Raw genomic sequence first — 17,225 nt, 5'->3', positions numbered from 1 at the left:
TAAGTACTTACTTACTTGTAACTTGTGTATATTTATCATCGTATGTAGTACTATTTCTTGATTACGATTAGTTCATTGTTGAGTGGTTTTATTTTGCCAGTTGGAGCTAGTGTTTCGAGCGGACAAATATCCGGTTGGTAATCAGTAAGTTATTTGGTTAATTAACCGGTAAAATATATTTCCTAAGGATAATTAACTGCTTGCAGTGTCAGATATATATGCACTATACTAAATTATAAAAACAAAATGGCCCATTGCGCTCTATCAGCGTCATAGAGTGATTAACGAATAGTTATTAAGTTATTAGTTAATTTATGTGATTATTACGTTATTAGTTAATTTATGTGAATAATAATAAATTGAAAAGAATACTTGATAATTTTTTACTGCGCCGGTCCGTATTTTTTTATATTAAACAATATGCCTAAATCAAAATCTATTGTTTGGAATCATTTTTCTGAATATCTTGACGACAAACAAATTTTACACGGGAAATGTAAATACTGTGGCATTACTTACGTTTCTAATGCTAAGCGTATGGAAATCCATTTAACTAAATGTAATAAGTGTCCAGATGCAATAAAAGAAAGTTATGTAGCAGCTAAAAATTGTAATAGTTCTTTGTTAAAGGTATGAGCAAGTAAATTTATACAATAATTTGTTTATTATTAACAGTCAAAATATAAACATTGAACAATTTTCACTTCTAAATTATTATACTCAAATATTAATAATACTGAAGTTAATAGACATTAGAAATTTTTTTAGAATTTTTAATAATTAAATTATTATGAAAAAAATTTAATAAAAAAATTCCACATGTAAAAATTAAAGAAAATTATCAGTGAAAATTTTTAGAAGCACTTTTAGTGTTATAATTGATTTGTTATAAGAATTGAAAAAATTGACAGCTGTCAGCTAACTTCAGTATCGTAAATATTATATGTAAATTATCAGAGTTAATTTTTTTAAATTATAACTCATCATCATCAATAATTAATTTTATTTTACAGGATCTTTCATCAAAAAAAACAAGTCAAAGCAACTTGAATAACTTTATTGACAAAATTCCAATTGAGAAAAAAGATAAAATGGATAAAATGTTAGCTCGTACTGTATATTCAAGCTGCTCACCTTTCAGACTGGTTGAAAATGATTATTTGAAAAAATTTTTAAAACTCAGTTCACCTGGATACATCCCACCATCTAAGGATCAATTATCTGGTAGACTTCTAGATGAAGAGTATCAATTATTGAAATCTGTCATGAAGAACAAATTAGAGAATGCAAATTCGTTGACAATCTTATCTGATGGCTGGACAGACATTAATCGTTGTTCGATTATAAATATCGTATTTATGGCACCCGAACCAATCTTTTATAAAGCAATTGATGCTAGTTCAGAATCGCATAGTGGAACCTTTATAGCTGGAATCCTCAGTACGGCTATTGAAGAAGTAGGACCGCACAAAGTCCATGCGTTGGTCACAGACAATGCAAAAAATATGAAAGCTGCTTGGGGTATTTTAGAAAATGATTATCCTCATTTAATTACTTTTGGATGCGTTGCCCATGGCCTGAATTTATTAGTTAAAGATGTCCTTTCGTTGACAGAAATAGAAGAAATAATTGATAAATCAAAGAAAATCATCAAATTTTTCTAAATCATACTTTGCTTTATTCCGTATTAAAGGACACACAACGTCAAAAAACTAATAAAGTACTACATTTATTGCTACCTATTGATACGCGCTGGGGTTCATATAATTCAAGTTTAAACAGTCTACTCCGTATTAAAGAATCGTTGCAGATAGCAACTTTTGATAAAAACGTGTCAAAAATGATTACTGAAGAAATGCGTCAAGATATCAGAGACGATAGTTACTTTTGGCCAATGGTGCAAAATGTTCATGATTTGATTGAAATTCCCTGTTCAGTTATTAAATGTTTGGAAGGAGAATATCCAACACTATTGAATTTATCCAAAAATTGACTGATATGTACGGAGATTTTATTGAAAAATCATATTTTCTAGAAGAAAAAAGTCAAAGCTACGTTGAAGACAAGTACTTGGATCGCAAAGATTTTATCTCCCATCCGGTATATTTTGCAGCGCATTTGTTGAACCCTCAACTCTTCAATTGCCCATTGGTTGAAGCTGATAAAATCGAAGCAGTTAATTTCATTGAAAAATTCGCAGAAAATTTAGAGCTCAATAGTCAACAAGTTATTACAGATTTAGGTAAGATGAACAGAATAAATATTATGAATTTTTACAATTAATAATAAAATAATTAATACATCTAAACCTTTCACTTAAGAATTATTTTAATATTATAAATTATGTATAATAAATATTAAAATTCACATAATTTCTAACAATTTTTAAAAGAAAAAAAAATTGTACTGATTTTAAATTTATTTCCAAATAAAAAAAAAAAAAAATTTAACGATAACTCTTGGTGAATTTTCAATGAGGTTGGTTATTCTAATTAAACAAAATCAAATATTTTTATAAACAATAGAAATTAGCAGTACCAAAATTAGATATTTTATTCTAAAATACAATCTATGAAGTTAAACGTAAATATTTATTCTCAGATTAATTTAAAGTTAATTAGCTAATATAGTGAAATTCTTTTTTAGGTGACTATTGCACTCAACAAGCAGTTTGGAGCAACAAGTCTCTTTGGACTGAAAGTAAAATATCCAATTCAATAACTTGGTGAAAATTATATTTTTCGAATCGGGATCTCGCGAAATTAGCTGTGATAATATTAAATATTCCGGCTACATCAGCTGCTTGTGAAAGAAACTGGAGTGTCTTTGGGAATATAAAAACAAAGAAGCGTAATCGTTTAAGCGTTGAGAAGACCGAGAAGTTAGTGTTTGTGAAGTCTAACTTATGTTTGTTGGATGATGATTGTTTACTGCAAGCCAGTAACAACAATATACTAATAGCTGAGATCTCAAATGCATCTGAAACTGTAGTAATTGATTCAACAATCGACCAGGACTTGGATGACGTCGAGGAACCTGAATATTTGAATCTTGAAGAAATTATGGACTGGGAAGTTGATGAAAATTGTAACATTGAAATGATAAGTGGATAGATATTTGTTAGAATCCGAATTATAATATCTTAATGACAAAGTATTATTAGAATAAAAAAATTATTATTATAAAATTTATTTATAATAATAATTATATTTAATTATTTATAATTATAGTTCTAATCAAAAAAGTGTGATAATTAAAAAAAAATAGTTGCCTTCGAATATTAAGATTGTTATAAAAATAGAATTTTTGACTATTATTTATGGTTTAATACAAATTAAAAAGTCATTAACATAGTACAAGATATTTATAATTAGTAATTGTTAAAAAGTAATCGATATAGTACAAAATATTTTTAATCTACACTGATAGAAGGATTTGTTTATAGTTAAAAATATTTATTAATATTTAACAAATCATTTATTAGAGACCACTTTTTAGTCCTTAACAAATATTTCTTAGTATTTAAAAAGATTTATTAATATTTAATAAATGAATATCAGATTTATTAAATACAAACAAATCATTTTAAATACTAAGAAATATTTGTTTAATACTAAAAATTGGTCTCTAATAAATGATTCGTTAACTATTAACAAATATCTTTTGATACAAATAAATCCTTCTATTAGTGTACATAGTTTAATCAAAAACTTGTGATAATTTAAAGTAAATAATTGTCTTCGCATACTAAAATTGTAATATTTACAAAAAAATTTGATTATTAAAAATATTATTTATGATTTAATTTACATTAATAATCGATGTATTGTGAAGAATTTATAATTAATTATAGTTTTAAGCAAAACTGTGTGATAATTAAAAAGAATAATGAGATGAAGTACCCAATAGCTGCTTACAAACCAGTACCAGCTCACTGTGTATTTGTATATCTATATTTACAAATGCAGATATACAAATACATGAAGTGAGCAAGTATTGGTTCGTGAGCAGCTACTGGGTACTTTACCTTAGTTGCTTGTGTATACCAAAATTGTTATGGAAATTTTACATTCAATTATTATAAATATTTCTTACGATTTAATTCATATTCCAAAGTCATTAATATAGTATAAAATATTTTTAATCTACATAATTTTAATAATTTTAATCAAGAACGTGTGATAATTAAAAGAAAACAATTGTCTTCGTATACTAAAATTGTAATATTTTCAAATTCGATTATTACAAATTAACGCCCCAAATTGGGAACGTTACACAAATATTATTTATGATTTCATTCATATTAAATAGTCATTAATGTATTTTTTAATATATTTTAACTATCTACATAGTTATTCGACAACGTGTAATAATTTAACATAAATAATACTTGCTTTTAAATCATTGCAATTGTTCATATAAATATTATTATTTGTTAAAGGATTAAATTGTCATCTTAAGGATTACAATAAAAAACTGATTAAAAAATTAATTAGAGCTTGTAATTGAAATGATTTTCAAAATTGAATATATTATTATCAATATTAATATTAAGGTGACTAAATTTTAACAATTACCAACTTATCAATAACAATAAACATTAATGTTAATTAAAAATTTAATCAAATTATCATCGGAAAATTTTGTAAATGTTTGTATTGAATGACAAGTTACGAATAAATGTTTTTTCTATTTGTAATATTTTAATTTTTTATCTGCTCTGTTTTGTATTTAGATTTTATTATTTTTGAATAAGTGTTTTAAGTATTATTTATTCAATTCAATTATAATAAAAATCATAGAAATTGAAAAGTCAGTAAAAAAATAATGTTAATATTTCTTTATTTTATTAATACTCGAAAAGCGTAAAAAATTAATACTACATCCAGTTTATGATACGAAAATTCATGATTTTATTTATCACAAAATTTATATTTTTTTCCTAAAAAAAAAACTGACCGCGAAGTTTCGAACCCTGGTCGCGTAGGCGTGCATACATAGACGTTGCCACTTTAGCTGCATCTTGATGCGAGAATATATTAGTAATTAAGTATAAAATCTGCATTCAACAAGTTTTATACGTAGTCGTTATTAATATTATTTAACAATATTCAACTTTTAACCGTTGATTATTTATTATCTAAATTAATAATTAGAATATTGAAAAATTGCAGAATTTTTTAAATATTTATTTTAAGTACAATCTATCAACTTGACATTTTCAAGTAAATTTATTATTAGTTGACTATACACATTTTCAGTCATGCTTGCAACGCTACCACGTGATAATGAAGAACTACTTTGGTTAATTATCCAGTAAAATATTGATGGTAAGTTGGTAAAGTAAGTAAAATATATATTTCACCGGTAAATTCTCTTCCCTAGTTGGAGCATATTTTCAGCGATGAATGAAATTAAGTTAGTTGTTTTTCTTTCTGACAGATGGCGCTGAAAGACCATTGGTTAGTTACCGATGATTGGTTCTCTAGTTATAACATTAAAGTTAGCTGTCACTGCTGTAATTTTTTTTAATAAATAAATTTGCTCCGAAAAATTATTTCTGAAAAATTACACTTTTAATTTTTTTAATTTTTTAAATATCAATTTTTTTTTGCCATAATTTAGTTGTTAAAAAAATTTTTTTAATTAATTATTATCTGCTAAATTGATTCTCATCTCTATTAGCAATGTCACTGATAAGTTTTATAATTTTTATGTGAACTGTTAAATAATCTCAAAATTTTTATATTGTTTTTTTTTAATAATTAAAACACTAATTTTGAAGAAATAAAAAAAAAAAAACTTGTTTTTAATTCTATTCGCAGGATGTAACTTTTGTAAGTAAATTTTTCCTACTAATTTATTTATTAAAGACAATGACACTGAAGTTGAGAAAAGTTAGAAATTTGTTTATAAATTTATAGCAATGAAATTATTATGAAAAAAAAAAATTAATAAAAAAATTACACTTATAAAAATTAAAAAAAAAAATATTAGTCGAAATTTTTAGGCGCATTTTTTTTTTATTCTGATTGAATTGTTGTAAAATTAAAAACAATTGACAGCTGTCAGCTAACTTCAGTATCGTTTTAAATACAATTAAAAAATGATCAGATGTTTGACGATTATTATTTATTACAGATAACTTTTTGCGTGTAATTTTCATGTCAGCATGAAAAATGTCAGCATAATGACATACACTTTGCATAGATTAAACCATGACAAATTGTTTTTTTTTTTTTTTTTTTTTATCAAGAATAATCGTTTTCAATTTTTTCTAATCTCTTTTCTTATCAGGGCGTAGAGTTATTATAGATGGAATACTTTGAGAAAGCTTCTCAATTAATAGAACTTATAATTGGAGTTTAAAATTTTATTAGTGTTTTATAATCTACAAAAACATTTAGAATTTATATCACGTTTTTTTATTAAAAATATTAATATGTTATGAAACATCAAAACATCAAGAACTAATTTTTAACAATTAAGAATAAATTTTTATAGCAGTACAACAAGTAATGTCTGTTACATACAATATAATTTATTGTATTAACAAATCAATTAATTTAACAATTCATAAAATTAACAGGTGTTAGAACAAGTAATTGCTACTACTTAGGACTACTACTTAGAACAAGTAAACTACTACGGAATTATCACACAGTCTGTTAGAGAAATATATATATATATATAACAAACTCTAACTCAAATTCATTATTAAATGTTATCTATAAGTCTTTTGTTAATATAAAATAATAGAAGCAACAATTAAGCATCACAGCAATAGTATTAGTAACATACTCTAAGAAGAAAAATTTATTTATCTCGACGAACAAATTTCTTCTGCTCTAATTAATGTCACGAATCGAAACATTAATATGTAACAAAGAATATAATCACTAAAATTGATAAAACTCTTGTGTTTCTGTTCACGAATCTTAGCAACTGTTAGAGGCAATGAAATTGTATGGTTAGCATCGTACTCTGAACTAGAATTGTCAATTGCGCAAAACACTTCCGCTGCTCTAAAACCATAAGTACAATGTACAACTATAGGAGCTATGCAATCACGAACTCTTTTATACAATAGATTATTTTTTTTTCCTTCAGAAACTGATCTTATATCATGAATAAAATTACAGAAGTCAATCGTTCCTTGAATGGTACAAAACTGAACCCAATCTGTGCAAGCAAAGTGGATTACTTCAAGAAATTCACCCGTTGCATTGTTAGTAACATCAAGAGTCGTCACTTTGTAATTTGAAAAATATTTCACTTTAACCGTTTCAATTCTGAATGGCCTCACAGTTTTCACAACCCCTTCATCACTTTCCCAGTATTTGTAAAACTGTTCTTCACTATCTTCACACAGCATGACGATGATCTGGACTCGATGCTTCAAAATCATCCTCCAGAATTTAAATTCCGTTTTTTCTCGAGGAGCTTGAGTGCAGATGAATCTTCTCTTCTGCGCCCAACTATCTAAATAGTAAACGCTAATGTTTGCTCCGGACTTATTTTCCTTGGGAAGAATAGGAGCTTCAACGTTTTCAACAGCACATTGTTCTTTAAGTGTTACTTCATTGAATTCTCGGTTCAGAATCTGCCGAAGATTTCTTCTTCTCATTAATTTGATAAATTCTTCGTAGTTGAGTGGCTTTGAATCTTTGCAACCCATTTTTATTCACAATTATTAATAAACTTGACCAAAAAACTCTTTGCCAAGTCCAAAACTCATATGTGATATAAAATATTTTTTGTTCCGAAACGTCTTATCAATTCCATAAACAGGAGTAGTATGGAGGGATGTTTCATGGGGAGCTTTTTATATCAGTTACCTTACAGCTTACTAATTGTGACCTAAGTTAAGTGTCAAAGATATTTAATATCTATGGTAGATTATTGTTAACATCGATGGTACCTTTTTTTTAAGATAGTTAATTGATTAATCAACTAATAGAAGTACTGTAGGTTCTCGAAAACTTTTAGTAATCCATTAACTCATTAAGGCTTTGTGAGCTAACTATTTATCTGTATACAATCTATTATCTATATATAAATTTATATATAATCTATCTATATATAAATTTATATATAATCTATTATCTATTTATAAATCTATTTATAATCCCAAATTTGATTAAATCAGGTACATTGCTTGTAAATTAGTTTTTTTTTTTACCGTATATGATTTCAATTTCAACTCCAAAAAAACCTTAATTGATGCCAATTAAATTTAAAACAGAAAAAATGATTAACCATTATCTTAAATAATCGGTTCAAGTTAAAGTCACATGGTAGCATATTCGCCGTATGACGACAACTTATGGCCAGACATTGGCTAAACGATCCTCAATGTACGGTTACTAGAAGAGATAACTAACAGAATTTTAATTAATCACTTTACGGGGTTTTATTAACTGATAACGGTGAATTGAATTACCTCGATTAAACTAAAACAAAAATAAAGAGTATATAAAAAATATAATATAATTTATTTTGAAGTGTAAATTCTTAAGTAAAAAGCTATCTTGCGCTTATTTAAATACCAATACCATTTATCGTCCCCTCACGGTGTTTTTTTTTTAGGAAATTTCATGTAAATCCAGCTATCATACTTATGTAACACTGTGAATATTTAAAATAAAAAAATGCATATTTTTAGTATTTAATTTTGAAATAAGTTTTTGGCAACTTATCGATTTTTATGAAATGCATGTGAAATTTTATGAAATGAACTAAAAGCTTATGCTTATAAATTAAAGCTTTTAAATAAATAATGGGTAGAATAAATTTTCATACTTTAATTATTTATAACAATAAATATTTTCCATTGATATTGTGAAATGTTATCACTACAATCTAATCTAGATTTCTATATATTTTCGTTGTAACACTTTGATGATCAAACAACCTTTTCTACCCAACTTCATTTCTGATTTATGACTTTTGGAAAAATAATATTCTAGCGGAAGTAAAATAATACACTGTAAATTTAAAAATTAAAAAAATATATTTTTATCACATATATTTGGTCCTAACATACAAAATAGCAATTATGTTCGTGATTAAGAAATCTAATTTAAAATGATTCAATCTATAGAAAGTTTATACCTTCATATTATTAGCCAACTCAAATAATTTTGAATTGTTTTTAATAGTTTCAAATTAGATTTTTTAATTAGTAGTATTATTACATTCTAAACATCAAATTTTTTTCTACTAAAACAACTGTTAAATAACGATACATTAGCATATTATAAATATGATAATAATTGTAATCGAAAAAGCTATTGTATCTTTGACGTCGAAGCTTCATTGCAGTACTTTATAATGAAATTGTGCCACTAGAATGATATTCTGAAATAGAAATATCCATAGCACAAAACACTACAGAAATACCAGTACCAGAACTGCAGTGAACAACAATAGGCGTCTCATAATTAGGATTTTTTAGCCGTAACAAGTCTTTTTTAAAAGCACGATGAATTCTTCTTACAGTTAATATAAACTCAATAAATTTAATAGATTCATGAACAAATAAAATTTTTGAGCACTCTAAACGAGTAATATGAATCATTTCATGAAGTTCTAATGTCCCATCAGTAACATTAAGCACGATAACTTTATAATTGTCTCGGGTCATGATTTTAACCGTTTCAATTCGAAATTTTTGAACAACTTTGACTCCTTCTTCGTAGGGATCCCAGTACCTATAAAACTGCTCTTCATGTAATTCGTTAGTTTCACACAGCATGATGATGATGCGCGTGCGGTGTAGCCATATCATCTTCCAAAACTGATACATCGTCTTCCTCAAAGGGGCTTCAGTACAGATGAATATTCTCTTCTGCGTCCACCCGTCAATGTAACTCGCGTTGATGTAGTCGCCGGATCCGTAGTCTACCGGAAGAATCACTCTACTGTGATCGTAGCAAAACCTGTTGAGCTTTCCGCAGTTCGCCCGGTTCTGCCGCAGCTGACAAGCGTAGAACGTACCGAAGAACTTTTCTTCCCGCTTTATTTCGCAAAATTCTCTGTTTAATATCGTCGTAAATTTTGGGTTCTTCCACAACTTTGTAAACTCTTTTTGATCCAGAGACTTGGAGTGATTACACCCCATTTTTTAAATTTAATAGCCCACCAATATTATTTTTCACAAGATCGGTCTTACGTGAAGTTCTATTGCTAACTGAGACTAGCCAAAACGTAATCGAACTCCGCGCAAAAAAAACTTCCACAAGTTTAACACTAAAATGTTCAAGAGCTGGTGTTAGCTTCTCGTTAAATTTGGTACGTGCCGGTCTTTTTGCGCTCTGCGCTAATCACAATAAGTCTTGCGCTAACTTTTTGCGAGTTAATATAAAATTTCAAAGTCTAGATTGTAACTTTTCTGATGAAAAAAACCTCCACATTTTTTTGACAAGAAAAAAGATAATACTTTACCCTGAGTTTGCATAAAATAATAAAAATAAAAATTTTTAATTTTCTCCTTCAGAAATCAATATAAACATTTTATAATAGAAGTGTTAACAGATAAAAAATAAATCTAAATAATTATTAAATTTTAGCCTGAGCAGGGGTACAATAGTCCCAATACAACAGGCGGGGTTGGAGTATTAATATAAAAAATACCAATTAACTACCTGGGGTGATAGATATGTACTACTTGATAAGATTAATACCTGCTGATAAGGCCCAGACGCTATACATTTACTTAATTGAAAAGACCCGTCAGCCCTGTCATAGTCTGAGAAATGGATAGCTTATGACCTTCTCCGATCTTAACCATATGAAACATATTTTTGACAACGTGTAAAAAATATAAAAATACGTCCAAGATGATTTGCCTATCAAAATCCTGAGCAGGTAATTTTTTAATTATTTAACTACAATTAATTTACAAATTAATTAATTTTTTTTTGTATATCACCTAATGTAAAAAATATGAAAAGAAATATTAAAAATATGCCCAAGTAGTCTTGCCGACAAGTAACCTGTCATTAATTATTAATTAATCTTTGAGTCGGGAAGATCTTGGCTTAGCCGTCTCTCTGAGTAATTAGCTCTAGAAGCACTATGTTTACATTAATGGCCTAATAATTTACATGAATAATAAAACAAGTCAGACGTTTTTTATGTAAACAGTGTTATTTCAACATAATGGATAACGTTGAAAAAATGTTACTTAAGTATTGAATAACATTTTTGTGTGTTGAATCAGCACGCTAGAATATTAAAGATTTGACTTTGCATATAATTTATCCAAGCCCTACATTTAATTTTACATTGAAAAATTATTGTAAAAATTTTATTAACTCATACAGATTTAGTTTAAATAAAAAAAAAATTTATTTTACCGAAAATTATTTATAAATAATCGCCAAACAACAGCCGTAAGCCATTTTTATAAAATACTCATCGAGTCATCGGTTTGCTTTTAGTTTGTTTATTGATAATAATATAACAATAACGTCTAAGTAAGAATTTTCCTTAAATTTTATGGGAAATCATTTAATGCGCATGCCTACTGGTTGTTTCAATTAAAAAGCTAATGTAACATTTACATTGTAGTTGCTTTTCGATGCTACAGTAACCAGTTTGTTGAAACTTTTAATGTTTTTCAAATATGAACATTAAATTTGACTCAAATTTTACTCACAGCAAAGAAATTATCATCTAATATCAGAACAATAATTATTATCAGCGAAAGCTATAAACCAGTCAAGAAATACGTAATACTTATATCTATTTCTTCTTTTAAACTGAATTTACATTACACACTAATTATAGACTAATAATACTATAATAATGTTTTACGTGAATATTTACTTGTAATTATGAAAGTTTTTCAAATTATTAGTCAAAAAATCAATTATCAATTTTTTGTTTTTATTATAATTTTGTACAAAAATAGATATTTTAAATAATGAAGTTAACAAGTTTAAAATTTAGTGAGAAGTATTGCAATCAAATGATAAATAAATTTGTTAAAAAAATATACATTATATTAGTGAAGTAAAGGGGGAGTATATATATATATATATATATATATATATATATATTAGGGTGGGTCAAAAAAATCGAATAATTTATTTTTGATTTTATACTCTGAAAAATAGGTTCGTAGACACCTAAAAAGAATTCTCTCCAAGTATAAGCTCTTAATTATAACGGGAAGGTCCTCCGCTTTGCGGGTTTCTATTTTTTTCGAATAATCAGATAAAAAAATTTATATCTCGCTTCCAACTGCTTGGAAAAATATTCCGTGGCATAGATTTTGTGAGAAATTGAATGCTTTACAAAAAGGTCTCTTATGACTTTTTCAAAAACTCAACCGATTAAAAGATATTCATAGTTGAAGTTTGGCTATTTTAAGGAAAATATTCGTTTTTATTATGAATTTTATAAGTCGATGAAAAAAATTATTTCGGATTGCGGAACTCATGATTTTGTAGGAAATTTACTGCTCTACAAAAATGGTCTCTTATGATTTTTGATTAAGTGAAGCCGTTACGAGATATTCATCGTCAAACATTAACGAATATCAATATTTCCAGTTTTTGATCAATAATTCGATAAATTTTAATTTAAACTATGAGTTTCAGGAAAATTTACATAAATTTGAGTTTCGATCGATAAAGAAATGTTATAATAAGTTAGATAAAGAATTATTGGAATTATCATTGATTTTCCTTGGAGAAATGCCTCAAGAAAAGATTTCTTTCAAACGTCCTGGTGCTGTTCATCATGCTAGATGGATGGCTAAGGCCATTTATAGTTTGAAAATGTATCTATTCAGAGATGAATTCAAACTCTCTCAGAAAGAATTGCATGGTCTTCGTCATTTCTGTATTTTTATAGTCACATTGTATTTAAAAGCTTGGTTTTCATCAACTTCTGTAACAACTGCTGCTTATCATGACTTGCAGTTTATGAAAAATTTATTGGAGTACAAACATATCAATCCTTTGATTTCTTCAGCTACGTGTGAAAAAATGATTTCGCACTTATGGTATTTGAGCGATGAACTTGCCATTTTATCACTGTTTGACGATGGCGTTCCATTAGAAGTAAAAAAGTATTGTTGAAGCTGTTAATACTCGTGAAGGTACAGATTCTAAAGCTAAAAGATTTGTAATTGCTAAAAAGATTTGAATTCATTGGCGCAGAGAACTCTGAGTGACTTTGTGTCTAAAAAGTCATTAAATCTTTTCAAAATCTTCGATCTACCGTATGACTTTCTTGATGTCGATGTTGAATTATGGCCTACTAATGAGAGTTATCTCGAAAATAAAGAATACTTTCAACAACTAAAAGTTGTCAATGATTCAGCAGAGCGAGCTGTTGCATTAGTTAGTGAATATAATCAATGCTTGACAAAAATGAAGAACAATTCCAGTACTTATTGCAAGTTGTCAAAGAACATCAAAAACATTCCCAAATTGTAATAAAAGAAATTATTTATAGTAATAGCGTACTGTTATGTTAAAAATATAGACAATTATATTGCAATTGATAATTCAATAAAAATTTATCTATAAAAAAGTTAAATACTGGTTGTTTCTCACTTGATTCAATACTTTTCATATTAAATTTGACAAAGAAATATGTCATTCACTTCAAATTAAACTAATCATTGGCTATATGTCGAAAAAATGCTCTAATTTCTTGTTTTAATGCAATCAAACAAGCTCAAGACTGAAAACAATATTAAAAAAATTGTTTATAACATTTCTTTATCGATTGAAACTCAAATTTATGTAAATTTTCCTGAAACTCATAGTTTAAATTAAAATTTATCGAATTATTGATCAAAAACTGGAAATATTGATATTCGTTAATGTTTGACGATGAATATCTCGTAACGGCTTCACTTAATCAAAAATCATAAGAGACCATTTTTGTAGAGCAGTAAATTTCCTACAAAATCATGAGTTCCGCAATCCGAAATAATTTTTTTCATCGACTTATAAAATTCATAATAAAAACGAATATTTTCCTTAAAGTAGCCAAACTTCAACTATGAATATCTTTTAATCGGTTGAGTTTTTGAAAAAGTCATAAGAGACCTTTTTGTAAAGCATTCAATTTCTCACAAAATCTATGCCACGGAATATTTTTCCAAGCAGTTGGAAGCGAGATATAAATTTTTTTATCTGATTATTCGAAAAAAATAGAAACCCGCAAAGCGGAGGACCTTCCCGTTATAATTAAGAGCTTATACTTGGAAAGAATTCTTTTTAGGTGTCTACGAACCTATTTTTCAGAGTATAAAGTCAAACATAAATTATTCGATTTTTTTGACCCACCCTAATATATATATATATATATATATATATATATATATATATATATATATATATATATATATCCTCTTATCTTCCTTCTAATAGAATATATTTAAAAAAAAATATATTACCATTGTAATTTTTTATCAAACTTATCACGCAATATGAGACATTATATATGAAGCAATTGATAGATCAATTGAGTATTATAAAAGTGATATAATTTATTCATACAGTAAAGTACCGCATATCCGAACATAGTCTAAGTATCTACATTAGTATTTTTAAGATGATATCAAAGAATATCCCTCGCAAATATTTTACGTACATAATGATAAGAAGTATATATGAAAATAACTAAAAAATTTAATTCATTAACGCTTATAATTTTTCACTTCTAACATCCGGATATGCGATGAGTTAAGTACAATAATTAATAGCTATGCATTTTATCTAATTATCAAACATTCCCAAGCGATATAATTTTTTCTCGTTAATGATTTGCTGAATTTAAATTGACGATTAGTTTTTTAAAAGTATTTTTATTATTTTAATTGATTTGTCAAAAAAAAATTTTAAAATTGACAGCTAACTTTAATAACATGTTTACTTTACTATCCTGCTCTAATAACTTTTGGCGCTATTTTCAAACTTGACCACTTGCTACCGGGGCGCCACCATATTTTGACGCTTCTCACGGACACTTGCATACACAGAGACAGTCGTCGTTACTCGTGTCACCACCATACATGAGATGTATACATACATTATATATTTTGAATATATATTTCAGATAAATCTGGAATCATCTGACACATAGTATACAGTCTTCCGCCATCGATCGTATGTTTTGTTATAATAATTACAAATAATTGCATAAGCTCTTCGACGATGTACATTAAAGTGATGATTAAATAATAACAAACAAATATTTATGTTTACTACCAACAAATTCCATTAATTATTAATTAGTTTACGATAGCAAGTACTATTGCACATTAGACGTCAATAAAATAGTAAACATGACGACTGCATTGTACTTAGAACATTACTTGGACAGTAAGTATAGATTTTGAGTAAACAAACGCAAAAATAAATAAAAATAATGACAACTAATGATTAATGAAAAATAATTCAACAGGTTTAGAGCACTTGCCGATAGAATTGCAGAGAAATTTCGGGCTGATGCGAGATTTAGACACTCGAGCGCAAGGGTTGATGAAAGACATTGATAAACTTGCTGATGAGTATTTGAAAAATATTAAAAAAGACTCCAGTGAGAAAAATGAAGTCCAGTTACTTCAAATTCAAAATTTATTTAGCAAAGCTAAAGAGTACGGCGATGATAAAGTTCAATTAGCAATACAGACTTATGAATTAGTTGATAAGCACATTCGTAGACTAGACTCCGATTTGGCGAGATTCGAAGCTGAGATCCAGGACAAGGCGCTAAATAACAACCGAGTAGCTGAGGAAAGCGGTGCGAGTAAAAAAGGCAGGAAGAAATCGTTAAAGGAAAAAGAAAAACGTAAAAAAGGCATTGCTGGTGCCAGCAGCGAGGACGAGTCCAAGAGTATTAGGAAGAAGCAGAAGAAAGGTGGATCTGTGTCTTCGACTACAACAGGTGCTGTAGGAAGCGGGGCGCAAGCCGACGCGTCACTTGGTCATCCAGCTGATGTTTTAGACATGCCTGTTGATCCCAATGAACCTACTTACTGTCTTTGTCATCAAGTTTCTTATGGTGAAATGATTGGATGCGATAATCCCGATGTAAGTTTTTTTATAATACTGAAAAAAAAATTTTAATGTCATTTTTTTTTTTTCAATTCTTTTTTTGTTATAATTTAACGATTAATTTTATGCAAAATTTATTATTTTTTTTTTTGTCTTTTTTAGTGTACAATCGAATGGTTCCATTTTTCATGTGTTGGATTAACCACTAAACCCAAGGGTAAGTGGTACTGTCCGAAGTGTACTCTAGAACGTAAGAAAAAATAACTTTTGTAAATTAATAACAGTGTAACACAATTATTATTAATTTTTTAAAGTCTTCTCTCGGCAGGATTGATAAATAAATTAAACACAGCTCATTTTTAATGATGTAAGAAATGAGTACTAGGTAGAAATGAAATGGTTATATAAAATTGATATAATTAGTTAGTTAGGTAGTTAGTTTAAATAGATAATTAATAAATCGCATCTTTTAAACTGAGACTGCGTTTGCATTGCATTCTATGTGAATATATTTATGTGATTGGTTCAGAAATATATATTATTATATTTGTCTATCAATTATTGCAATGGTATTACAAAGTATTTATTTTATATATATATATATATTTATATATAATATTCATTAAGAGTGTAATGCAAAAACAGTTTTGTAAGGTTTATCGCAGATTTATTTAAAGTTTTGAGAATCGGCCAATTTATTTAATAATATTATTATAATTATTATCATGAATTTAATTTTTTACTTCATTTAAAAGTTTAAGTTTTATTTATTAACATTGCAAATGTAAGTCTATTTAGTTATTAAGTTTATATAAGAATTTTATACTCAAATGGCCGATTCTTGAACGTCTGTGATTAACCGATTGATCATTGGAGTAAATAGATAAATAAATGAATTAGATTATGGAATTAAACAATTAAAAAAGTGTATTTAATCTATAATCATAAAACTCTAACTCTTTACAATTGTATATACATTATTATATGTGTTTATTAATTAACTAGTTTAAATACTGTTTTTATATTTTATAAATCAACTAATTAAAATAGTTATTAATAATAATAATAATAATATTAATAATAATGATAATATTAAAATACTTATAATAATTAATTAAGACATTCGCACCAGTCTTGTAATAAAAATATTTTTTTTATGTTTTATTTAAATGAAAGTTTTTTTTAGTTATTTATCTCAAC

The 17,225-nt window shown here is 27.0% G+C and overlaps 5 protein-coding genes across 5 annotated transcripts; 3 read left to right on the top strand and 2 right to left on the bottom strand.

Moving 5' to 3' along the window:
- The first annotated feature begins 65 nt into the window (after positions 1-65).
- On the top strand, positions 66-1,664 carry LOC141526373 (E3 SUMO-protein ligase ZBED1-like). The gene is made up of 2 exons (XM_074241360.1): positions 66-630; positions 1,014-1,664. Exons 1-2 carry the CDS (start codon positions 421-423, stop codon positions 1,662-1,664), a joined length of 861 nt encoding a protein of 286 aa, XP_074097461.1. The 5' UTR covers positions 66-420.
- A 6-nt stretch (positions 1,665-1,670) lies between these two features.
- LOC141526216 (uncharacterized) lies at positions 1,671-3,458 on the top strand. Its single transcript, XM_074241082.1, has 2 exons — positions 1,671-2,242; positions 2,647-3,458. Exons 1-2 carry the CDS (start codon positions 1,945-1,947, stop codon positions 2,727-2,729), a joined length of 381 nt encoding a protein of 126 aa, XP_074097183.1. The 5' UTR covers positions 1,671-1,944; the 3' UTR covers positions 2,730-3,458.
- Positions 3,459-6,820: 3,362 nt separating this feature from the next.
- Positions 6,821-7,678, bottom strand: LOC141526372 (tyrosine-protein phosphatase non-receptor type 9-like). Its single transcript, XM_074241359.1, has one exon. It carries the CDS (start codon positions 7,676-7,678, stop codon positions 6,821-6,823), a length of 858 nt encoding a protein of 285 aa, XP_074097460.1.
- A 1,650-nt stretch (positions 7,679-9,328) lies between these two features.
- On the bottom strand, positions 9,329-10,123 carry LOC141526371 (receptor-type tyrosine-protein phosphatase epsilon-like). Its single transcript, XM_074241358.1, has 2 exons — positions 9,558-10,123; positions 9,329-9,491 (listed from the first exon to the last, which is right to left on the bottom strand). Exons 1-2 carry the CDS (start codon positions 10,121-10,123, stop codon positions 9,329-9,331), a joined length of 729 nt encoding a protein of 242 aa, XP_074097459.1.
- Positions 10,124-15,096: 4,973 nt separating this feature from the next.
- Ing5 (inhibitor of growth protein 5) lies at positions 15,097-17,102 on the top strand. Its single transcript, XM_074241315.1, has 3 exons — positions 15,097-15,350; positions 15,433-16,061; positions 16,188-17,102. Exons 1-3 carry the CDS (start codon positions 15,314-15,316, stop codon positions 16,287-16,289), a joined length of 768 nt encoding a protein of 255 aa, XP_074097416.1. The 5' UTR covers positions 15,097-15,313; the 3' UTR covers positions 16,290-17,102.
- The last annotated feature ends 123 nt before the right edge of the window (positions 17,103-17,225 follow it).

This window comes from Cotesia typhae, unplaced genomic scaffold, assembly GCF_013202065.1.
Source record: "Cotesia typhae breed Kobodo isofemale line unplaced genomic scaffold, CoteBio_Ctyphae contig_33, whole genome shotgun sequence".
Classification (NCBI taxonomy): Eukaryota; Metazoa; Arthropoda; class Insecta; order Hymenoptera; family Braconidae; genus Cotesia; species Cotesia typhae.
Note: the sequence above shows the minus strand (reverse complement) of the source record. Positions and strands in the feature narration are given on the sequence as shown.